The sequence below is a fragment of the Ahaetulla prasina genome, chromosome 3, assembly GCF_028640845.1.
Source record: "Ahaetulla prasina isolate Xishuangbanna chromosome 3, ASM2864084v1, whole genome shotgun sequence".
Lineage (NCBI taxonomy): Eukaryota > Metazoa > Chordata > Lepidosauria > Squamata > Colubridae > Ahaetulla > Ahaetulla prasina.
Genome location: NC_080541.1, coordinates 151701580 through 151727806, shown reverse-complemented (window position 1 = coordinate 151727806; position 26227 = coordinate 151701580). Strand labels below are relative to the sequence as shown.

The window sequence follows — 26227 nt, the reverse complement described above, 5'->3', positions numbered from 1 at the left end:
GTGCTTCCTTGTTGGAGGGAGTCTTTCCGGCCGCCTTGAAAGAGGCGGTGGTGAGGCCCCTCCTCAAGAAGCCCTCCCTGGACCCGGCTGTGTTAGGTAATTATCGTCCGGTCTCCAACCTTCGCTTCGCGGCGAAGGTTGTAGAGAGTATGGTGGCATATCAGTTTCCCCTGCACCTGGATGAAACTGTCTATCTAGACCCGTTCCAGTCCGGTTTCCGGCCCGGCTACAGCACGGAGACGGCTTTGGTCGCGTTGGTGGATGATCTCTGGAGGGCCAGGGATAGGGGTTGTTCCTCTGCCCTGGTCCTATTAGACCTCTCAGCGGCTTTCGATACCATCGACCATGGTATCCTGCTGCGCCGGTTGGAGGGATTGGGAGTGGGAGGCACCGTTTATCGGTGGTTCTCCTCCTATCTCTCCGACCGGTCGCAGACGGTGTTGACAGGGGGGCAGAGGTCGGCCCCGAGGCGCCTCACTTGTGGGGTGCCGCAGGGGTCGATTCTCTCGCCCCTTCTGTTCAACATCTATATGAAGCCGCTGGGTGAGATCATCAGTGGCTTCGGTGTGAGGTACCAGCTGTACGCTGATGACACCCAGCTGTACTTTTCCACACCGGGCCACCCCAATGAAGCTATCGAAGTGCTGTCCCGGTGTTTGGAAGCCGTACGGGTCTGGATGGGGAGAAACAGGCTCAAGCTCAATCCCTCCAAGACAGAGTGGCTGTGGATGCCGGCATCCCGGTACAGTCAGCTGAGTCCTCGGCTGACTGTTGGGGGCGAGTCATTGGCCCCGATGGAGAGGGTGCGCAACCTGGGCGTCCTCCTGGATGAACGGCTGTCTTTTGAAGACCATTTGACGGCCGTCTCCAGGAGAGCTTTCCACCAGGTTCGCCTGGTGCGCCAGTTGCGCCCCTTTCTAGACCGGGATGCCTTATGCACGGTCACTCACGCCCTCGTGACGTCTCGCCTGGATTACTGCAATGCTCTCTACATGGGGCTCCCCTTGAGGGGCATCCGGAGGCTTCAGTTAGTCCAGAATGCGGCTGCGCGGGTGATAGAGGGAGCCCCTCGTGGCTCCCGCGTGACACCTATCCTGCGCAGACTGCACTGGCTACCTGTGGCCTTCCGGGTGCGCTTCAAGGTGTTGGTGACAATCTTTAAAGCGCTCCATGGCATAGGGCCGGGCTATTTACGGGACCGCCTACTGCTACCGAATACCTCTCACCGACCCGTGCGCTCTCACAGAGAGGGACTCCTCAGGGTGCCGTCAGCTAGGCAGTGTCGTCTGGGGACACCCAGGGGAAGGGCCTTCTCTGTGGGGCTCCCACCACTGGAACGAACTCCCTCCAGGACTTCGTCAACTTCCGGACCTCCGAACCTTTCGTCGTGAGCTTAAAACACACTTATTCATCTGCGCGGGACTGGATTAGATTTTAAATTTACTGGTTTTAAATGGGTTTTTAGTATTTATACTGTTTTTTAATAATTCGGCTATAGAATAAGTTTTTTAATTGTCATTTTAGTTTGTATTTATATGTATTTTTAATTGCCTGTGAACCGCCCTGAGTCCCTAGGGAGATAGGGCGGTATATAAATATGAAAAATAAATAAATAAATAAACAAAGTACTGAGTGAAAGGTCTGAATACTTATGCCAATGTGATATTTCAGGTTTTTTTAAAAATAAATTTACAGACATTTATAAAATTATGTTTTCACTATCATGATGGGGTACTGAGTGTAGATTAATGAGGAAAAAAAAGAATTTCAACAACTGTGGAATCAGGCTACAGCATAACAAAATTGACAAAAGTGAAGGGGGTCTGAATACATTCTGAATGCATCGTAACTTTTATTTGTTGACAAGAATAGATTAAGTGTAATATAGTGTCATTAAAAATCAAATGGTGCATAATTAAAACAGCATTAAATTTAAAATGATAGTGTACACACACACATTATTTTGGAATCAAGGCGTCCCACATTGCTTCTGTCTGTTGTTGTGTTTCAAAACTCCCAGAATATTCAAGACAATCTGCATTCCACATTCCGATACCCCTCAGGCCATGTTTTTTCACATAGGCAGCTTTCTGAGAAATACTCCTGGGATCATCAAACCATACTTGATGAAAAACACCACGTGAATCCTGTGAGATAGGAGAATGTAACAAGAAAAATATTAACGAATATGTTAGCTGATGTTCTTTTCACCTCAGCCCTTCAGCTCGCTAGCTGCAAATGAGATATGAAAATCAATAGTCGCTAAAATAGTTGCATCAAATTATTTGATGAGGTCACCCAGTGAGTTTAATGAAGCTGAATAATTTGGATTCAGCCCCCAACTCCAGGAAAGATTACTCACATCATCTCCTTCATATTTTCTCTTCCCTTCCCTCCCCTTACTCTTTCTTTCCTTTATTGTAAGCCCTTTAATTTCTACACATGTTGCCACTGGATTTGATTTGAAGCTTCCTTGTGACTTTGTTATATTGGTCCTAGTAAAAGTAATGCAGTACTTTTATTCGGTGATTTCGCCCCCCATTAATGTATCAACATAGCTATGTTATCTGTTTGATGCCGTAAACTAATTGAAATAATGTTCCAAATAAACAAATAAGCAACTTACCTTATATTCCAAATATGGCGCTTTCTGCTCCTCATCCCACAGAATCCCAGAAAGAGAACTATTCACTTGAGACATTATTGTTTTATATGGAACCTGATGTCCTACTGCATCGCTACATGGAGCTCCCCGGAAAGGGATTTTCTGAATGGTGCACTCATGAGTCTGAAAAAGTACAACTTTTGTTATGGATCTGTATTAACACTTTAAGAAGGATTATTGCTCAGGTAAAGTAAACCCCAGAGTTGATGTCATCTGTTTTACTCTTACCTTTGATAAATTTTGACAAGTATAATCATAGCCATACCATGGAACTCCCATCACCAACTTCTTTTGGCTAATGCCCATGAAAGTGTAATTGTCATACCCTAATTTAATATAAAATTCAGAATTTATCCACATGCTTTTTGTTCTTATATACCATATACTCCCATACTTATAGTTATATTTGCATCATCATGCTGTTACCCTATGCCTCCCACCGACCCGTACGCTCTCATAGAGAGGGTCTCCTCAGGGTGCCGTCCGCCAAACAGTGTCGGCTGGCGGCCCCCAGGAGTAGGGCCTTCTCTGTGGGAGCATCGACGCTCTGGAATGAACTCCCCCCTGGCCTACGTCAAGTGCCTGATCTTTGGACCTTCCGTCGTGAGCTAAAAACATACTTATTTATTCAAGCGGGACTGGCATAATAGTTTGATTTTAAATTGGGGTTTTATTGATATTTTTAAATATTTTAAATTTTAATTTTAATTATCAGCCGTTTTTGTAAATTTTGCTATGTTTTAATTTGTTTTTAACTGTACATATTTTGTATTTTATTTCTGGCTGTACACCACCCTGAGTCCTTCGGGAGAAGGGCGGTATAAAAATTTAATAAAATAAAATAAATAAATAAAATCAAACAATCAAAGGCTTCTGAGGTGAACATTCAAGATACAAGTAAACCCTCGAATCTCTCAGATGCGGTCCTCTCTTTCTAGATGAACACCTTTAGTTTTTCTTACTATTTATTTTGCTTTTACAAGAATGTAGAGAACTAATAGTACATAGCCTTAGAGCCTGGGTACATGGCCAAAATTATTGCTAATTAATTGAGATATTGTCTTTTCAAGGAAGCCAAGTAAACCTCGAATCTCTCAGATGCGGTCCTCTCTTTCTAGATGAACACCTTTAGTTTTTCTTACTATTTATTTTGCTTTTACAAGAATGTAGAGAACTAATAGTACATAGCCTTAGAGCCTGGGTACATGGCCAAAATTATTGCTAATTAATTGAGATATTGTCTTTTTCAAGGGAAGCCAAGTAAACCCTTCCATCCAATCTATACCAGGAATCTCCTATGTTAAATTGCCCTCAATGTAATTCTCAGCAAATATTTTGAAGATTCCAATAAAGGAGAATATTTGTAACACTAGCTACAAATATTACAATTTATTATATTTAACTTTTACCTTATTTACTCTCAAAAGCTTTTTTTTAAAAAAATAGTATGTTTAGATCCCTTCAGGTATAGTAATGACACTTAAATCTCTAAAGACTACAGTTACAAATATTTTTTTAAAAAATAGCTGTAATTATTTATTAATTGTATACACAGCCCAGACTGGTTAATTTCTGGATTTTGTAAACTACCTAGGGATTATTTTTACCACAGAGCAGAATAAAATGCTTTAAATAAACATACTTCACATTCTTTAAATCTGAAATACTGCATATATTGTAGGTTTTAAAAAAAAAGATTTCCAACATTGTCCCTTGTTTTATAGCATACCTGCTAAAGTTTGGTTACATGGAGCATTGGCTCTTGCTATGCAGTGTGACCATACTTGACTCTGTTCATCGTAAGACATCACAAACAGGAAATCACAGGAGTCAGCAATCCCAGTATAGTTGTAACATCTCCTATCTATGCATTCAGGAGACCAAGGTACATCAAAAGTTACCTGTGTGGGAAAAAAACACACACATCATTTTTCATTCATCCACTTTTTATGGATCCATCAGCTGTTGATCCTGCACTAGCAATATAAATTATAGGTCTGCACAGGAACCATAAAATTACTAACAGGAATATTGAAGTGCAGTGGAACAGGCTCAAACACTATAATGAAACCAAGGCATTTCTCTTACAACATACTATAACATAAAAAATGGACAATTTTCCCTTAGAAATCAAAACTAAAATACATCTAATCAGGGGTGAGTTTCTACCGGTTCATCCCATTCTACCGGCAGTGGCAGTGGTGGGAGGCTCCATCCACCCAGACATCATCAAAAACGCTCTACACATGCGCAGAAGCGCCACACGCTCGCAAAGTAAGCACACACGCACGCTACCGATTGCAAACTGGTAGCGCCGGGATTTTAATCCCATCTCTGATCTAATGGCAAAGATGTACAACATTTTGTGCACTCAATCAAATGCAGGCTACCAGTTTAAATGGCACTGTTTGGGAGCACCCCAAACTGATCTTGATTTATAACTGCCTGGACTTCAAATCACATTCATATATTTGGGAGACCATAATGTATTATTTTAAACAGTACGTATATGTATGTATTTATTTATTTCAACTTTTATATGGCCAACCTCTTATAGTAATGATTCATTCTGGGCAACGTAAAATAAGTTAAAATTAAAATAGTAATAAAATTAAACCAACCATTAATGTAACAATATCTGATCATTCCTGATTTGCAATGGAGAAAAATTACAAAATCAATCAACCAGCAGAGCTTAATCTTCCGGACCAAATTCCTAAGGGATCTGCAGGAAAACTTTATTTTTTTCTGAAAGGCTAGGAGGGTTGGAATCATCTGGAACCTGAAGGGAATGCTGCTGCACAGTGTATGGGTGCAACAGCGAAGGTAAGACTCCCATGACCAGGAAAATGACATTATATACTAGATGAGACATGGAACATGGCATTCCTCTTAAATCTAGTGAGGTGAGGAGAAATAGTCAGAGATTAAATAATAGCCTGGCCTTCTGCCATATAAGGATTTAGGAGCGATAACAAGCATGTGTGAATCATATCCAGAAGTCTTGCTGTATTCTGGTACATAGCTGAGAAGCATGAAATTGAACTAGCGCATTCATGAGAAGAGTTACTGTTCTATTTTTACCTGGGATCCTGGAATTTCTTTGTGGAAAGCATCTGTGGTTTCTTTAACCAAAGCTGTTAATGCATAATATTCAGCCGAAAATGGGTTAATCTCTTGCTCAATGTCAATATTGATTCCGTCCATGTACTGTGTTTTGGCCAGGTCTACCTGCTGGTTTATCCAGGCTGCTCTAATCGTGGGATCAATAATTTTCTTCACAGATATGTCTCCTGAAATAAAAATGGTGACGATTTCCCAAATTGCTGCAGTATTAAGGCATTAAAAAGTATTTTGAGGTCAACATTTCCCTTATCACAATTCCTTTGAAGTATGTTCTGTCCTGAGAATTTCAGTTTTGTTCTGTAATTTTTGCAACACTGAAGCAATTGACCAATAACGCACAGAGAGGTCTCAGTCAATGTTGGTAGCAATTATTATTATTTTTTAAAAGTTTTTTATTTTTATTTCTCATAAACATACTTAAATGTACAGTCTCTTGTCCATTATTAATTATACATATTATCTTTTAACTTCCATATTAGTTCATTCTTCATCCTATAATATTAGAGTATACTCGGGATTGCTCTTCTACCATTCCACCTCCCTTATTTTACAACAACCCTTCCTCAATGTTGCAATTAGATGCATAGCTCTACCCAGGGGTGAAATCTAATTTTTTTGGCCACTGATTCTGGGGCGTGGCTTGGTGAGCGTGGCTTGGTGGGGGGCATATGATTGGGTGGGCATGGCTATGTGATTGGGGGATCAAAAGACAGAAACTCACACTAGCAATGTCCTGCTGGAGCAGGGTTGGACTAGATAACCTCCAGGTCCCTTCTAGCCCTTGATTATCCTCTGAAGCTGCCTCTAGTGCCGGGTTTGTACTCCTTCCTTCCTTCCTTCCCTGCCTCCTTTCTTTCTCTCTCTCTCTCTCTCAAAAACGAAACCCCCCCACACCCCGTGCTAAAAGGTAAAGGTAAAGGTTCCCCTCGCACATACGTGCTAATCGTTGCCGACTCTAGGGGGCGGTGCTCATCTCCGTTTCAAAGCCGAAGAGCCAGCGCTGTCCGAAGACGTCTCCGTAGTCAGGTGGCCGGCATGACTCAATGCCAAAGGCGCACGGAACACTGTTACCTTCCCACCAAGGTGATCCCTATTTTTTCTATTTGCATTTTTACGTGCTTTCGAACTGCTAGGTTGGCAGAAGCTGGGACAAGTAATGGAAGCTCATCCCGTTACCCGGCAGCACTAGGGATTCAAATCGCTGAGCTGCCGATCTTTCGATCGACAAGCTCAATATCTTAGCCCCCAAAAACGGGGGATGGGGGGGTCCGTTTTTCCTTCCAGCAGGCTTCAGGGAAACTTCAGGGAAGCCTGCTGGGAGGAAAACTGGACTCCACCCCCCCCCCCCATTTTTTGGTTTGCCTAGCAGAGCCTGCTGGGAGGAAAAATGGACTCCCCCCCATTTTTTGGCTAGCACCCAGCTGAGCATTACTGATATCTATTTCTGCTTTTGCAGTTGTACTTTCTGTTTGCAAATAGAAGATTCCTGATTGCACAAAACTCCTCAGCAACTTTGCTTTGCCAACCACAATAGTAAGTGCCCAGGAACGGCATAAATCATGATCTCTGTTCATTTCACAAGCAGATCCAAACCACTATCTGATAACACCATTAGAAGTAGTCAAGTAACGAATTTAAAGCACTTTTTACTTTTGCAAAATTCTTTCTAGAAAGGTGAATTCCAATGAGGAGGGGAAATCCACATGATTATCCTTGTCCGTGGATTTATTTAATGATAAGTCACCTTTGAAGGCCCACATCTCTTCATAAGAGTAGGGTCAAGTTGTAAAAGATATACTTTATAGCAGCCATTCATACATTAAGTATGGTTTTAAAAAAGCCTTAATCAGCATATCAGGGCAGATCACAGGAATGAGCATGAAGACCAGAAATTCATTAATACATGAAAGAGAAACTGAAACAAGGAACACCAAGGTCGTAAGTACTTCAGATGTTGCTTAAGATACCAAAATAATAATAGCCATACAAGTTGTTCAGCTTTTGTAAACTCACTGTTTGAGATTTATATACTCTTTTTGTTGTGCTTTCTATACTGCTTTGCTGGTGACACTTATTTGGACAAACTCATTATTTGAATACTGTTTAGTGTTAACAGTAATATTGACTTGTCTAAAAAACAGCGTATGAGAAAAATCTAGCAGAGAAATTTTATTATGGAAGAACATTATCACAAACTGGATTTAGTAATCATTTCATGTGGATACATCCCAGATGAGCTCTCTCCATACCTCTCAACCCAGGGGTGAAATGCTCTCGGTTCGGACTGGATCGCCCGATCCAGTAGCGATGGCGGAAGATGGTTCAGAGAACCAGTAGCAAAAATCCCTGCCCCCCCCATGCCCAGCTGAGTCGTGCGATCATCAGAGATTTTTTTTTACTTTTAAAAGCATTTTTTTCTTTGGCCGAAAAAATGCTTTTAAAAGGAAAAAAAAGGCTCTGATGATTGTGCAGCTCAGCTGGAATCGTCAGAGGAGCCTTTTAAAAGCATTTTTTCTATAACCTCTTTGGCCAAAGAAGTTGTAGAAAAAATGTTTTTAAAAGTAAAAAAAAAAAAAAAAGGTTGGCCATGCCCACCCAGTCACATTACCCCCACCAAGCCACGCTCACAGAACTGGTAGTAACAAATTTTACATTTCACCATTGTCTCAACCATACTATAGAACTAATACTTATGTAGATGGGTTGCGTGAGGAAGGCTGACCAGAACAAAATCATTAGGAATAACTCAAAATCATTTGAGAAATAACTTCCTGGTTAGAACAATATATTTACTTTGCTTGTCAAGGCTAAAGGGTCAAGGCTAAAGGGCCAAGTCTCCATTTTACATGATAATCAAAGAAACTGACTACCTCCATTTTTAAAGGAATTGATTTTGGACATAAAGGTATTCAAATTTATTTCCTTGTTGTATTTGGAGCCTTGTGAATACGTTTATTTTGTGACACTCTGGTTAATTTACTTATCACTTTTAAAAATTAATATGTCTTTAGCAGTCTATTCTTGTTTCCAATTATATTATATAATCTGGTTAACCAGCAATTTAGGATGTCAGTGTTTACCCTAACAATTAGTAAGTGAAGCCTAATGAACAAAATATGTTATATTAAAATGATTTGTTTGTTTTTGAAAAGTATAATATTGTCACTTTGTTTTATTAGGAAAAACACTGAAAGAAGGCCCCAATTCTCTGAATTTTATATATGTCAAAAAGGCCCCTAGGGTTGTTCTTCTGTAATGGGGCTAAATATGAATATCAGTAACTATGAAACTGATATTTATTCCAATGAAGTTGTACAGGTAGTCCTTTGCTTACGTTGACAATTGAGCCCAGAATTTCTGTTATTAAGTGAGACACTTGTTAAGTGAGCTTTGCTCCATTTTATGACCTTTCTTGCCACAGTTAAATGAACCACTGCAGTTGTTAGTGACAGTGTTGTTAAATGAATCTCCCTTCCGTTGACTTTTCTTGTCAGAAGGTCAGAAAAGGGAATCATGTGACCCCGGGACACTGCAACCATGCTAAATATAACCAGTTGCCAAGAACCTGAATTTTGATCATGTGACCATGGGAAAGCTGCAACAGTCCTAAATGTGAAAAATGGTCACAAGTAATGTTTTTCAGGGCTGTTGTAACTTTGAATGTTCACTAAATAAACTGCTGTAAGTCGAGGACTACCTTTACATACAATCAGCTCTAAATGTACAACTGGAGAATGGTTTTCAAGAAGACACAAAAACTTCTGCAAGTTGTACACTATTTAAAATACTGGAACTGAGTAATATATACATGATGTTATATCTGTGATGGAGAATTCAGCGCCCTCCAAATACCTATTAAACTGGCATTTTTCAGCTTACCTAGAATCCCTTTGTGTTGAAAGTGACTGGACTGAATAGAAAACTTTATTTTATCCTGAGTCTGGTGATGCCCTAATGCAAATTCTTTTAATATGTCATGGGTAAATTTTGATAAAAATGGCTAGGGTGCTACATAATGATTAAGGCTGCATTCTTACACACACTTAATATATAATAGATTTAATTAAGCTCAGTGGGTGCTACATGTGAGAAAAGACATATAGACAAGATGCAGAAAATGTTCTCCTTATCCTGATTAGAACTTACCTTTCAAAACTACTCTGGATCCTTTTGAATGAGCATAACACATAAGTTCAGGATCATATTTTCCAAACGTGGCCACTGTTGTAATTAGTGACCAGTTATAATTTTTCCACGTCTTCCCACCAACATCAAATACAAAGACCTACAGAGGAACAGTAAAAAATAAAAAAAGTATCAGTCTCATCACTGTCCTTTAGCTGATTTAGCTGGTAAAGAAAACCATCTTAATTAGGACTGGGGGAGGGACGACAACTTTCTACAGCCTAGGGTTTTGTTTATTTTGGGGGTTTTTTTGGTATGTTAAATCAATTCCCATAATCCTCTGTCCAAAGTCCAACACATTCAAAGGCCATCAGTTTTGGAAAGGGGCCTAAAAGCTATTTGCTTAGTATAATTTCTGATAATTTGGAATGACATAGAAATGCTGTTCAATAAACCCCCCGCCCCCCGCCTGAGCGACTCACATATGCATTTTTCTGTATAAAAATATACTGTACATAAAGATTCCTTCCCCCAATTAATAAAGATGTGACTTTAAGTCTTTAAGTCTCTACAAGCCTCTTGTATAATAAATGGTTTCATAACTAATTTTTGTCTGCTTGTATTTACTGATTCATAGTGACGTGGTGGCTCAGTAGCTAAGATGCTTGTCAATCGAAAGGTCGGCAGTTCAGCGGTTCGAATCCCTAGTGCCACGTAATGGAGTGAGCTCCCATTACTTGTCCCAGCTTCTGCCAACCTAGCAGTTCAAAAGCACGTAAAAAATGCAAGTACAAAAATAGGGAGCTCTTTTGGTGGGAAGGTAACAGCGTTCCATATACGCCTTTGCCGTTTAGTCATGCCGGCCACAGAGACGTCTTTGGACAGTGCTGGCTCTTTGACTTTGAAACAGAGATGAGCACCACCCCCTAGAGTCGGGAACGACTAGCACCTATGTGCGAGGGGAACTTTTACCTTCACCTTTATTTACTGATTCAGATATATTAAAAAGATTAATTAAAATGCAAAGTTTTCTTAACCGTAAAAATGGGAACATTCATATGCCATCTTTTAATAGCAGCCATAAGATTTCTAAAATCATTAACATTACAGGTAGTCCTCTACTTACAACCTCTTGCTTAACCACTATTCAAAGTTACAACAGACTCAAAAAATGTTACTTACAATGTCTTTAAAATTTTGACTGCTATGCCATTCCCATAATTATATGATTTCAGGCCCTTGGCACCTGGCTCGCATGTTGCAGCATCCAACTGTCATTAATCATGTTTTGCAACATTTGCCATTTTCCAGGGGGGAAAAGGCCAATTGTCATGGTCATTTGTGGCCATAAGTCAAGGACTACTTATATATTTGTACAGTGTCCTGTCTTTCAGTTTATGTAGGTGGCCATTGTAATTTAAGATTGTACAATAAAGACTTCAGAAGATTTTAGGCAGACTGTGTGTCTTGGCTGTGTGGTATTTTCTTTTACGATGGCCCACCTGGTTGGCTCAAGCATCCAGGTGATGGTTTAAAGACAGATTCCTACAAAATGCCAAAAGAACCAGGGTATGTTAACTGACTAGAAAAAAATCATTATAGGGACACGGAAGCTATTGTCAACTGCACATTGTTTATGTTAAAAAAATAATGCCTCCTTCATGAGTCCAACACATCTCTTAATGTCTGTGTAGTTTCCTTAATCACAAAATAGCCTGCCACTGCCACATTCTGGCTTGCTTGCTTTTTTCCTATTTCCCAGATTATCCTGCAGCTCTGCTACCTCCTGGTGAGCTCCCATCCAAGTATTAATCAGACCTGATCCTGCTTGACTTTTCCAGTTCAGCCAAAATATGTAATTTCTCTTTATTTTCTTCAAACTGGGATTTGTTTATTTGTTTACATATTTATATGTCAAGCCTGCCTCTCTTCCAAATCACTCTGAACAGTAAACTAATAAAAACAACAAACAGAACCTATAATAGCAATAATGATAGATAGATAGATAGATAGATAGATAGATAGATAGATAGATAGATAGATAGATAGATAGATAAAAATAGCCACAGCAGTTGAGGGCCCCCAGAAAGTCTCACTAGGAGAAACAGGTAAACTTGCACCCTCATCAGAGCTCCATTAAGACCCTGACCCCCTTAGAACAATACCCAGGCCATTAGGGTTGGGGTTATCCATATCTCTAGGGGAATAACCATGATAGAAAATATACTTTCCAAAGATCTACTAAGTAACACAGCTTCATTGATGGGACCTGGAGGATGCCCACTCTATCCTTTCTGATGGGATCATCAGAGAGAGACACACAAATAACTTAGCTCCATCCCATGCAGGACTTGGAAAATTGACAACCAGAACCACAAACTACCTCTGGAAGCCCACCAGGAGCCAGTACACCTCAGAAAACAGCAACCTTATGTGGTGTAGTGTGAGGGCCTAGTATCCCTGAACCATTGCATTCAGAGCCAGCTTAAGCTTCCAAACACTCTTCAAGAACACCCTCATGTAAAACATGTTGCAATAATCTAGTGACTAAAGTACAAATGACCATGAGCAATGCTTCTCAATTTAAAAATGGGTGCAACTGCTAACACAAAATGTAATTATACACCAATAAAAAAAACTTTCTTAGCCATAGCTGCCACCTGTTCTTTGAATAGAACCTCCAAAATTTTGCACAAACTCTGCCTTGGGAATTATTACACCCATTCAGAGTCATTGATGGAAATTCACTAGCTATGGGGCACATTAAAACCCACAGCCATTTATTCTTCCAAGGATCAAACCCAAGGCAGTTCCTAGCTATCCAGACCTTCACAGGCTCCAGGAAAGCACATCAACTATGCTTTACCTGGTTGGCTCAGGGCATAGATGTACAATGGAGTGTCATCAGCCTAATGATGGAATTTCAACCTATGTTGATGGATGACATCGCCCAGTCCTTTCGTGTACTGTAGGTAGTAAATAGAAGCAGGAAGAGGTTCGAGTCCTGTGGCACCCTGCAAAGCAGAGGCTGAGGGCTGGATCTTTCCCCTCTCCAGTTATTTCTGACAATTATGAATATTTGCTAATTATTTTCAGATTAGTCACCCTTTGCTTTCATTTTGCAACCAGGGTCCTAGAGTTTCACCCCAGCGCCAGGAAATCGAAGAAGAGAAAGACAAGTGACACATCAAGACTTAGGCGCTAGAAGATGCCTCCTTTTCTTTGTTTTCCTTCTCACGTGAAGAAACACAAAAATGCAGGGCATCGATCATTCCATTTCCTGGAACGGACAACCAATCACGGGGAAATTTTCAGCCGCCTGCAGTTCGGGAAATCTAAGATCCATTAAGGTGGAGCAGGCTTAATGTTAAGAGACAGAACAGACTGGCTAGGGAAGTGTTTGTATGCATAGCGAACGCAGATAACTGGGATCTGACGGGGATCCTCACTGGGTCCCTGTCCTTCATATCTTTAAAAAAAAAGGTGGACACCTTTTATTTATTTATTATTCATATTTGTTATTCATATTTCTGGCTCCCACGGTCGCGCGCGGGCCACGCCTGCTTAACTTTCCCCAGCCAAATGCCCATCGCTGCACGCCTCAAAGTCCCCTAAGTTTCCACTTTCATTGGGGACCGACTGACCCGAGCGAGACAATCCACCCGGATCCGCGCACTTCGCGGAACTCTTTTTTCCCCTCCAGGAGAGAGCAGGCGGGGCCGGGGAGCTCACCTCGAAGTCTCTGGAGCTCGAGATCGGCTCGCAAAGCGCGGGATCCTGACACGGGCACGCGCCGGCAGCCAACCGCAAGTGCAGGGCGAAGAGGATCGCGGTCAAGAGACGTGCGTCTCCGTCCCCTCCCGAGCTCTTCATGGCCAGGGTGCGTCGGTTCGGGCCGGCTTCTCTAACAGCGTCCCCCACGCCCGTTCCGCTGCCCTGCGCCTCGGTCGCCCTGCCTCAGGCTGGGGAAGAACCTGCCTGGCTGCCGGCTGGCTGCGCTTCTCAGAAAAGGAGGGGATCTGGGTTGTGCGACCGTAGAGCGCCCCCTAACGTCGATCGAGGCGTCAGTCGTCGTGGTTAGAATAGAATAGAATAGAATTTTTTATTATTATTATTTCTTTTGTCACAACAGAATACACAAACAATTGTTATAGATAAAACAACGTATTTTGAAGAAAATATACATATATGTATAAAAATATGCATCAACTATATCAATTTGATATGATGAAGGGAACAATAGGACAGGAACGGTAGGCACTTTTGTGCTCTTATGCACGCCCGTTATAGCCCTCTTAGAAATGGGGTGAGGTCAATAGTAGACAGTTTTTGGTTGAAGATTTTGGGATTTTGAGTAGAGACTATGGATTCAGGTAATGAGTTCCAAGCATTAAAAACTCTGTTACAGAAGTCATATTTTCTGCAATCAAGTTTGAAGCGGTTGACATTTAGCTTGAATCTATTTTTTGCTCTTGTAATATTGCGATTGAAGCTGAAGTAGTCTTTTATAGGAAGGATATTGCAATAGATGATTTTGTGTGTTAAACACAGGTCATGTCGAAGTCGACGGAGTTGTAAGTTTTCTAATCCCAGGATTTCAAGTCTGTTGGTATAAGGTATTTTGTTGTTTTCAGAGGAGTGAAGAACTCTTCTAGTAAAATATTTCTGGACTCTTTCTATTGTATTTATGTCAGAGATGCGGTATGGGTTCCAGGCGGATGAGCTGTATTCAAGAATAGGTCTGGCAAATGTTTTGTATGCTCTAGTTAGTAGTGTAGAGTTTTTAGAAAAGAAGCTGCGTAAAATTAGGTTTACAACTCTTAGGGCTTTTTTCGCTATGTAGTTGCCGTGAGCTTTGGCACTAAGATCATTAGATATGAGAATTCCAAGATCTTTGACAGGGTGGGGGTCATCAGTTAGGTAATGTCCATCAAGTTTGTACTTGATATTAGGGTTCTTTTTTCCAATATGTAAGACTGAGCATTTGCTGATTGAGATTTGGAGTTGCCAAGTTTTAGACCAATCGGAAATTAAGTCGAGGTCTTCTTGAAGGGTAGAAGTATTATTGGTGGTATTAAATAGTTTGACATCATCAGCAAAGAGAACACAATAACTTGAGATGAGGTCGCAGAGATCATTTATGTATAGTATGAAGAGTGTTGGTCCAAGAACACTACCTTGGGGAACGCCACTTTTGACAGGAACAGGATTAGATATAGCGTTGCCAATTTTATTGGCCAAGTGTGATTGGACACACAAGGAATTTGTTTTGGTGCATATGCTCTTAGTGTACATAAAAGAAAAAGAAAAAAAAATCTTCATCAAAGGTACAACATTTACGACACAAATGATGGTCATAGGTTGCAATTTAACCCTTAATGATAGCAACAAAAAGTTACAGTCATACAGTCATAAGTGGAAAGAGATTGGTGATGAAAACAATGAGAAGATTAATAGTAGTGTAGACTTAGTAAATAGTTTGTCCTTGTTGAAGGAATTATTTGTTTAGCAGAGTGATGGCCTTTGGGGGAAAAACTGTTCTTGTGTCTAGTTGTTCTGGTGTGCAATGCTCTATAGGGTCGTTTTGATGGTAGGAGTTGAAACAGTTTATGTCCAGGATGTGAGGGATCTGTAAATATTTTCACAGCCCTCTTCTTGATTCGTGCAGTATACAGGTCCTCAATGGAAGGCAGGTTGGTAGCAATTATTTTTTCTGCAGTTCTAATTATCCTCTGAAGTCTGTGTCTTTCTTGTTGGGTTGCAGAACCAAACCAGACAGTTATAGAGGTGCAGATGACAGACTCAATAATTCCTCTGTAGAACTGGCTCCTGAGTTGGCGCAGAAAGAACAGTCTTTGTTGTCCTTTTTTGATGATGTTTTTGATGTTAACTGTCCATTTTAGATCTCGTGATATGATAGAACCTAGAAATTTGAAGGTTTCTACTGTTGATACTGTGTTGTCAAGTATTGTGAGAGGTGGAAGTATGGAAGGGTTTCTCCTAAAGTCTACCACCATTTCTATGGTTTTGAGTGTGTTCAGTGTGTTCACAGTGAGTGTGTTCCAGATTGTTACGGTTGCACCACAAGGCTAGTCTATATGCGGATTCGTCATTGTCTCGAATGAGACCAATCACTGTTGTGTCATCTGCAAACTTCAGTAATTTAACAGATGGATTGTTGGAGATGCAATCATTGGTATACAGAGAGAAGAGAAGTGGGAAGAGCACACAGCCTTGGGGGGGGCCTGTGCTAATTGTACAGGTATCTGAAGTGATCCCGCTTAGCTTTACCTGCTACTTCCTGTTTGTTAGGAAGCTTGTGATCCACTTACAAGACTGTTCAGGTACTTGTAGCTGGTTTAGCTTAGTTAGAAGAGTGTCTGGAATGATGGTATTGAATGCTGAACTAAAGTCTACAAAGAGGACCCTCACATAGGTCTTTGGAGATTCAAGATGTTGTAAGATGTAGTGCAGAGCCATATTAACAGCATCATCTGTTGATCTATTTGCTCGGTATGCAAATTGCAAGGGGTCTAAGCGGATCCGTGATGGTTTTCAAGTAGGAAAGCACTAGCCTTTCAAACACTTTCTTGACTACAGATGTTCAAGCAACTGATCTGTAGTCATTCAGTTCCTTGATAGTGGGCTTCTTCAGCACTGGGATGATGGTAGAGCGTTTGAAGCAAGAAGGAACATAGCACATCTCTAGTGATTTATTGAAAATATGGGTGAAGATGGGGGCCAATTGGTCAGCACAGACTTTTAAGCAAGAAGGAGTTATCTTGTCTGGGCCTGGAGCTTTTCCTGGCTTTTGTCTATGAAATAGGTCCTGCACTGCCTTTTCTGTGATCATTAGAGGTTGTGAACCCAATGGGATGGGGTCAGTTGTAGGAGGCTTGGCTGTTGTTGGTGTGTCTGAGATGGGGGTTATGGAGATAGGTGGCTGTAGCTTTCTTTCAAACCTGCAATAAAACACGTTCAGGTCATCTGCCAGTTGTTGATTTCCTTCAGCCTAGAAGGGAGGTTTGCCATAGCTGGTGATATTTTTAAGAGTTTTCCACATGTTTGCTGGTTCATTTGCTGAAAACTGATTTTTTAGCTTTTCAGAGTAGCTTCTTTTTGCTGCTCTGATCTCCCTTGTTAGTACATTTCTGGCGTGATTGTACAGCATTTTATCACCTTTCCTGTAGGCTTCCTCTTTGGAATGACGTAGCTGCTTAGGTTTAGGTGTGAACCAAGGTTTGTTGTTACTGTATATTTGCAAGTTCTTTGTCGGTACACATAGGTCTTCACAGAAGCTGACATATGATGTTACATTATCTGTGAGTTCATCCAGGTCTGCAGAGGTATCTTCAAAAATGTTCCAATCAATGCAGTCAAAGCAGACCTGCAGCTTTAACTCCTCCGTCCAGATCTTCACTGATTTAATTGTTGGTTTTGTGGTTTTAAGTCTTTGCCTGTAAGCAGGTACAAGGTGAATCATGCAATGATCAGAGTGTCCTACAGCTGCACGTGGTAAAGACCGATAAGCATCTTTTAGTGTTGTGTAGCAATGGTCTAACGTATTATTGCCTTTAGTGGGACAATTGACATGCTGAAAGTATTTTGGTAGCTCTTTCCTTAAGTTTGCTTTGTTTAGATCTCCCAAAATAATGGCCAGTGAATCAGGGTATTTGACTTCAGCCTCCTTGATTTGGTCAGCTAGAGTTCGTAATGCCTTGTTTACACAGGCTTGAGGTGGTACATAAACAGCAATTAGAAGAAATGAGGAAAATTCACGAGGCGAATAGTATGGTTTGCAGTTGATAATTAAAGTCTCAATTATTGTCGCAGAATTTGTAAATTACAGATAAATCTTGACACCAGTTGATATTAATATATAGGCATAAACCTCCACCCTTCATTTTACCAGATGCTTCTGAATGTCTGTCTGATCGTATAATCTGAAAACCTGGAATATGCAGGCTATTATCTTCAATTGATTCATTTAACCAGGTTTCAGAGAAGCATAGGACTGCTGAGTTGCGAAAATCAGAATAGTATTTGTTTAAGAGGAGTATTTCATCCATCTTATTTGCAAGTGAACGTACATTTGTTAGGAAAATTGAAGGCAGAGGGGTTTTATTTCTTTTTTAATTTGTTTAAGATCCCAGCCCGATTACCTCTTTTCCGTTTGCGCCTCCGTTTGGTTTTTTTGATAATCCATGGCTCCGGGGGAATTGCCTCTTCCTTTGTTTGGAGACATTTCTTGTGGAGAAATGTGCGTTTGGCTTGAAGCACTTGAGCTTTCTGGGTTATCACATTTCCACAGATGGGATCCGGATGAATCCCCAGGCCAGAAGGTATATGCAGTACTCTCCTGGCAATCCCCTATAATGCAAAGGATTAGTGTTTACCAGGTGTTTACCAGGCTTTGCTAACTTTTATAGGTAGGTCATTCCTAACTTTGCACATAAAGTTAAGCTTCTCAACTCAGTTGCTGAAACAGAAAGAGAAACTTGCTTGGACAGAAAGAGAACGATCTTCATTTGAAAAGTTAAATAGCAATAGCACTTCAACGTGTAAAGGTAAAGGTTCCCCTCGCACATACGTGCTAGTCGTTCCCAACTTTAGGGGACGGTGCTCATCTCCGTTTCAAAGTCGAAGAGCCAGCACTGTCCCAAGATGTCTCTGTGGTCATGTGGCCGGCATGACTCAATGCCAAAGGCTCACGGAACGCTGTTACCTTCCCACCAAAGGTGGTCCCTATTTTTCTACTTGCATTTTTTACGTGCTTTTGAACTGCTAGGTTGGCAGAAACTGGGACAAGTAACAGGAGCTCACTCCATTACGCGGCACTAAGGATTCAAACGGCTGAACTGCTGACCTTTCGATTGACAAGCTCAGCATCTTATCCACTGAGCCACTGCATCCCTTTTAGTTCAATGTATATACTTTGTTTTATTTATTATTTATTTAGTTTGTCAAACATGTATAAGATAACAGAGATAAGTATAAACATGATTATGAATATAGGAAATGGATACAAATAAATGGGGACGGTAGGACAGGGACATTGGTGTGCTTATGCACGGCTCTTACAGACCTCTTAGGAATGGGGTGAGGTCAACAGTAGACAGTCTAAGGTTAAAGTTATGGGGGTTTGGGGATGTAACCACAGAGTCAGATAGTGCATTCCAGGCATTGACCACTCTGTTGCTGAAGTCATATTTTCTACAATCGAGTTTGGAGTGGTTTACGTTAAGTTTGTATCTATTATGTGCTCGTTTATTGTTGTGGTTGAAGCTGAAGTAGTCATTACTATTTCACAATATTTTACAGCTCTCTCTGGGCAGTTTACAATGTCAACATATTGGCTCCAACAAAGAGTCCTCATTTTACTGACCTTGGAAGGATGGAAGACCTCAAGTCAACCCTGAACCCTGTCAGGATCCAACTCCAGGCTATAGGCAGAGTTTGCCTGTAATACTGCATTCTAATCACTGCACCACCAACAGTTCTTTGCCAAAACAGTTCTTTACCAAACAGCCCCTTCTCCAGGACCCAGGCCCATCAAAGAGCTTTAGTGACCAGACATAAGCCTCAGATATAGCTTTAGGAGCTGAACCATTGCAGGAGGTGGCCTTAAGTCCTTGTACAGTTGCAAAAGGTTCAGAGCTGTATAATATTCCTGTATAATAGGCAAAATATAATAAAGTAGTGAGCCTGAACACATGTAGATCAGGTTCATCGACTCTAGATCTGCCTGACAAATGTAGATATTTCCATTGTTCTTCGTCTCAGGAAATGATGACCTCTGCAAAGCCAAGAAGCAGCACTCCAGCTCAGTTGGTAACAGCAGCAGTGATTGAAAAATTCCTCACCAGCTGTCTTGATTCTCATTGCTGCTGAGGATACTTGCCTACCGTCTCCTTGCACCTCTCTACCATCAACTCTAGATTTTATGTTCACATGCTGCCATCTGGATTTGATATTTGAAATTATTTGTCATTTAGGCAGCGGAACTAGTATTATGAGATAAACCCAGGAGCAAAACACAGCACACAGAGCTTTTAGATAAATAACTGGTTTTATCTACAGCTAAATATTTACAGACTTATACATGGTTAAATACCTTACATACAGCTACTGACACATGGAGAGCAATGAGATACAGGTTGAGAGAGAACACGAGGAGAAGGAAACGCCTTCTAATGGTTTCCCTTATATAGGCAGCTTCTTACCCAGCTTCTTAACATGGCAGTAATCCTGTTGCCTCAGTCCCATTGCATCAGCTTCTGGTTGCCTCCGCTTACAACCTCTCATCAGCTTACAGCTATTAACTCTTCATACCCTGACATTATTTATAACTGTCTTAGCTGCGGAGCATTGTAAATTACACAGAAACACTGTTCCTATTGGCAGCAGTAAAAGTCTGTTTTCCTATTGTCAGAAATTCTTGCCTAATCCTCCCTGCTCTTCTCACCCATGCTCTTATCCCAGTTCTTGGGCTTTGGCTGATGTTGCCTTCGCTTCATAGATACTTAAAGAAAAAAAAGTAACTGGATAGTTTCATAAATCCTCCTTCATTGCAAGTCCTCAGGGTTGTTGTTGTTTTTCACACAATCAGACAAATATAAACCTGCTCATTCTTCTTTAAAGCATTGGGTTAATTTTTATGTCCTTCTAACCAGGGCGTGAAGATAACTTGTTGACTTTTTAAAGAGAAATCTCATCACCTCTAAGTCGTTTGCAGCCTGATACGGAGGTAGCCTACATGGTCTGCTGTTTGTCTTGTCCCAATACAAATGTTGTCATACTATCTATGTCACTTCAGTGAGGTGGTTGGCAAAAGAGTGGTGTGGTGGCCTAGAGGTGGAGCTCTTGCCTCACAATCGGGAGGCTGTGAGTTCGATCCTAAGTACAGGCAGATATTTCTCTCTCTGGCCACAATGAAAATATATATGCTGAACAAAACTCCGCATTGGCGACAGGAAGGGCATCCAGCCATTAAACACTGCTAGCTCCATTCAGTTGCTCAGATTCCACCCTGCAAAGATTAACAGAGTTGGAAGGGACCTTGTAGGCCATCTAGTCCAACCCCCCAGCCAAGCAGGAGACCCTACAACATCTCTGACAAATGGCAGTCCAATCTCTTCTTGAAAGTCTCAAGTGATGAAGCTGCCACAACTTCTGAAGGCAAGCTGTTCCATTGATTGATTGTTCTCACAGTCAGAAAGTTCCTCCTTATTTCTAGGTTGAATCTCTCCTTGATCAGTTTCCTCCATTATTCCTGGTCTGGCCTTCAGGTGCTTTGGAAAATAGCTTTATCCCCTCCTCTCTGTGGCAGCCCCTCAAATATTGGAACACTGCTATCATGTCTTCCCTGGTCCTTTTCTCCACTATGATGATGATTAGTGAGGTGATTGGCAAAGACATGGTTGGATCTATGATCTTCTTGGATCCCAACAGCCACTTTAAGCTCCTATGCACATATTTCTTTTCTTTTGATCATGTAACTCTGCCTACTATGACCAATTTGGTTTGGGTTATGAGACCAGACAGTTCACTCACGCACAGGCATCTATTCAATTTATACCACACTGATTTAATTATTATGTGGATTCCTTATTTCCAACAATGGACCAATCTGTAGAAGTATTGGTCTTTTAGGTAGGATGATGAAGCAACAAGTGCCTCTGTCATACATCTTCTCTTATTCAGGGTGGATGGAGCCCCTTGCTAGAGATGCTAGAGGTGTTTGGAATGTGTCTTTCAGGCTAATTTGGGTGGTTTCTCTATGTAATTATCTCTTTTGTATTGTGCTTTTATCTTTGGTTGTATTGTGAAATACCAGGAGAGGCATGGAGCTTTTAAGAAGAGACTGGATTGCCATCTGTCAGAAGTGGTGTAGGGTCTCCTGCTTGGGCAGGGGGTTGGACTAGATGACCTACAAGGTCCTTCCAACTCTGTTACTATTACTGTTAACTCTTATTCTGTTATCTGCAAACTCACTCCATCCTGCTGAACTATTGGAGGCCGTATTTGTCCCTCTAGATGACAACCATTTTATTATGGGTACTGATAAGCATTGCTGAGGAATATTCTACCTAAAAATGGCTATTTTCCTTCCCCTGATCAAGATTTGTAGTCCATATGTTTTTGCAGTGAAGAAGTTATAAATTACATGATAATTTTTTTTCTGAAGCCAAATTGTTTATCAGAGAGTAGGTTGTTTTTTTCTAGGTGGAGGGTAATGGATTGGTTGATGATAGATTCCATTACTTTGCAGGTGACACAGCAAAGAGAGATAGGCCTGTAATTTTCAACTAGGCTGGGGTCTCCTTTTTTGAAGACAGGGATGACCGTGGCAAGTGACCAAAGTTTGGGAAGGGAACTGGTCGTGAAAGCTTTTTCAAAAATTATGCTTAGGGGTTCTGCTATATTAGTGGAAATCTTTTTTAAGAAGTATGCACATAGTCCATCAGATCCAATAGATAGGGATGGTTTCAGTTTGCGAAGAGCTTTTTCAACATTATCTTTTGTGAAATCTATATATGTTACATCGTTGTACTCATTGTTGGTATGATTGGGGAATGTCGGGTATAAGTCATTACTGTTAACAAAGACTGTGCCAAAGCATGTGTTAAAGAGGTTTGCTTTAACTGTTTCATCATTATATTCTTTGCCGTTAGAATCTTTTAGTGGTGGGATGGATATCGAGTCTTTTTTTTTTTTTAATTTTTTTATTACTTTTTTCCAACAAACAAAAAAAGAAAATACATTATTACACTCTTGTGCTATACATAAAAAAAAGGAAGATTTGGGTCTTCGGATATGTCCTCATAATTGCCAAAATCCACGTTCTCGAGGTACAGGTACCGAAGCGTCCAATTTTCCAAGCGCATAGTCCACGAATGGTTTCCAAGTCTTCCAGAAAATATCTTCTTTATACACACCACTTCTAATTTTAATATCACATGTCATTTTATCATTTATGGCTAATTTCCACATTTCAGAATTCCACTCTTCTATTCTAAAAATCACATCTAATTTCCAATATCTAGCTATTATAATTCTACCTATTATAATCATAATTCTAATCAATTCTTTTTCATATTTTGTTAATTCTATTTCCTTAATTACCTACAATAATATAGTTTCCACTCTCAATATTATTACTTTCCCCATCATTTAAAATATCAGTTTCTCCAATTGTTGCCAAAACTTTTTAACCTTGTCACATTTATACCACATATGTTCATAAGTCCCCAATTCCATCTCACATCTCCAACATTTTTTACTAATTTTTTTATCCATTTGTGACAATCTTACTGGAGTCAAATACCATTTCCAAACAACTTTATAATTATGCTCTTTAATCCTTATAGATAAAGTTCTCATAATTCTACTATTCCAATTCACATTCCAATCTGACTCTGGTATTTCAATATTAAGATCTTTTTCCCAATTTGTCCATCAGAATTTATAATCTTATAAACCCTACTAACGAGTCCCTTTAGCCCAATTTCATCTTTCATAATCCGAGATACTAAATATTCAAATTCAGTTTCACATCTATTTATCAAATAGTTTTCCCTTAATTTTTTTGTCCATTTTTCTATCTGTATTTTTTCAAACCAACTTAACCCTAATATTTCAATAATTTCTTTATTCCTCCTTTCATTTTCCATAACTTTTATCCAATCTCTAATAATTTCTATATTTTCCTCTTTAATCACTTCATTACGTTTTATATTATTTTTAATTGGCCAATTTCCAATTGTCTCCCCCAAAAAGATTATATCCGGAATTAAAATTTTAACAAATTTATTCCACATTTTACTTAATCCCTTTAACCAATAACTTCTAATTACACATTTTGAGTTTGCTTTATCTAAAAACCACCTTGATCCAAATTTCTCTATATCCCTTAACTCTAAGTCTCTCCAATAATTATCTTCACCTTTAAATATTTTTACCACTATCCGGATACCATACGCACAGTAATAATTAAATAATTTGGGGATTCCTAATCCACTTTCCTTTTGATTTTGATACCACATTTTCTTCACTAATCTAGGTCTTTTGCCACCATTACAAAATTTGTCCAATTTTTTCTGATATCTTTCTCTGTCAAATTTAGCGGTAGCATCTCGAATAAAAAGTTAAACTTGGGCAGCAACATCATCTTACACATTGCAATTCTACCAAACCAAGACAACTTTAACATTTTATATTTGTCTATCTTCTTCTCAATTTCATTAATCACCACATCATAATTAAGTTTTTTCAATTCTTTAACTTTGAGTGAAAGCACTATACCCAAATATTTCAATGTATTTTTAATCCTTATCCCAAATTGCTCTTGCATATTCTCACACTCATTACCATTACTATCCATCAATAATTCTGACTTTGACCAATTTACTTTCAGACCTGTCATTTCCTCAAATTCTTTCAAATGCTTATATATCTTTTTCAGGTCTTTCTCTACATTTTTCAAAATAATTAAAGTATCATCCGCATACAAATTTATCTTATACCCCTTATATCCTTCTAATTCTTCATCTTTTTCTATCATTTTTGTCAAAATTTCCATAGCCAATAAAAATAATGTTGGGGACAAGGGACATCCTTGTCTCGTACCTGCTTCTAATTTTATCTCTTCAGTTAATATTCCATTCACCTTCACTCTTGCACTGCTTTTTTGATACAATTTTGAAATAACATGTATAAACTTATTACCAAAGCCTAAAGCCTCCACAATTACTTTAATAGTTTCCCATTGTACGGAATCAAAAGCTTTAATATCCAATGATACTATACCAATTTTATCACCGTTATATTCAGCTACATCTATAATATTTAATACTCTTCTAACAATATCACTCATGTATCTACCCTTCACGAAACCTACTTGGTTGTAACTTATATATCTATCTATAAATCTATTTAATCTATTACTTATAATAGCAGTAAATATCTTTGCATCCTGATTAATTAAAGAAATGGGCCGATAGGACTCAATCCTTTCTAAATCTTTATCTGGCTTAGGAATTAGGGATATCACCGTTCTATTCCATGACGAAGGTACTTCTCCACCATGTAATATTCCATTGAATAATTTTTGCAATCTTGGTATTATTAATTCTTTAAATTCTTTATAGAACTCAGCAGGTAATCCATCCTCACCTGGAGCTTTCCCTAATTTTATTTTTTGTATAATTCCATTAATCTCATCTTGTGTTATATCTTCTTCCATCAATTCCTTATATGTTTGATCAATTTTCACCACATATTTTTCTAAATAGCTTTGCAATTTTCCCCGATTAACTGGTTTCTTTGAATATAGATTCTGAAAAAAATTTCTAACCACTTCACATTTCTCTAATTTTTTATAACATCTTATACCTCTGTCATCTATCAAAGCTCCAATTTCTCTCTTCTCTCTTTTGTTTTTCGCCATCTTTGCCAATAACTTAGAATTTCTATTACTAAATTCAAAAAAATTCTTATTTAAATATCTCAAATTTCTTTTTACTAACTCTGTATCCTCTTTATCATTTTATTTCTTAACATATTAAGCTCCTGAAGAATTTTTTTTTCTAGTAAGCAAAAATTGATTTTCCAATTCTTTAATCTGGTTTTTATCTCTTTCCATTTTAATTTAATTTAAGGGATGGGGGGGTGGCGGTTGTTATCAAGGAGGATCTAGAGCCGAGGGAGACCACTGTTCCTCAGATTGCCGGTTGTGAATCCCTCTATGTGCGGTGGGGCTATAGGAATCAGTTGGGCTTGGTGATCGCGTACCTGGCTCCTTGCTGCGTGACCACAGCCCTGCCTGAGCTGTTGGAGGTACTTGCTGCTGTGGCGGTTGAGACCCCCAGACTTATAGTCATGGGGGATTTTAACCTGCCATCAGTCGCCTTGTCATCGATGGCAGCTCGGGAGTTCTTGGCTTCCATGACGGCCTTGGACCTGATTCGAGTAAATGATGGCCCTACGCACACGGGGGGAGGCACACTGGATCTGATTTATATCTCTGGACAGTGGTTAAATGATCTGGTATTAGATGATTTAGTAACAGAACCAATGTCATGGTCGGATCATTTTCTCCTTCGCCTAGACTTCCGAACCGCCATTCACCATCGAGGGAGACGGAACCTACGGTGGTTCCGTCCCAGGCGCCTGATGGACCCGAGAGGTTCCTGACGGAGCTTGGGCCATTCCTGAGGAACTGGCCCACGGCACGACTGAGGAACTGGTCGTGGCCTGGGAACAGGCCGCGGCCGGGCCTTGACCGTGTCGCGCCTTTGCGGCCTCTGACCC

General features: G+C 40.0%; 1 protein-coding gene across 1 annotated transcript; it reads right to left on the bottom strand.

Annotated features, from left to right (window-relative positions):
- Positions 1-1822: 1822 nt before the first annotated feature.
- Positions 1823-13908, bottom strand: LOC131194866 (di-N-acetylchitobiase-like). Its single transcript, XM_058176406.1, has 7 exons — positions 13649-13908; positions 9938-10076; positions 5750-5958; positions 4395-4566; positions 2894-2991; positions 2627-2788; positions 1823-2147 (listed from the first exon to the last, which is right to left on the bottom strand). The coding sequence occupies exons 1-7, from the start codon at positions 13787-13789 to the stop codon at positions 1959-1961; spliced, it is 1110 nt and encodes a 369-aa protein (XP_058032389.1). The 5' UTR covers positions 13790-13908; the 3' UTR covers positions 1823-1958.
- Between the last annotated feature and the right edge of the window lie 12319 nt (positions 13909-26227).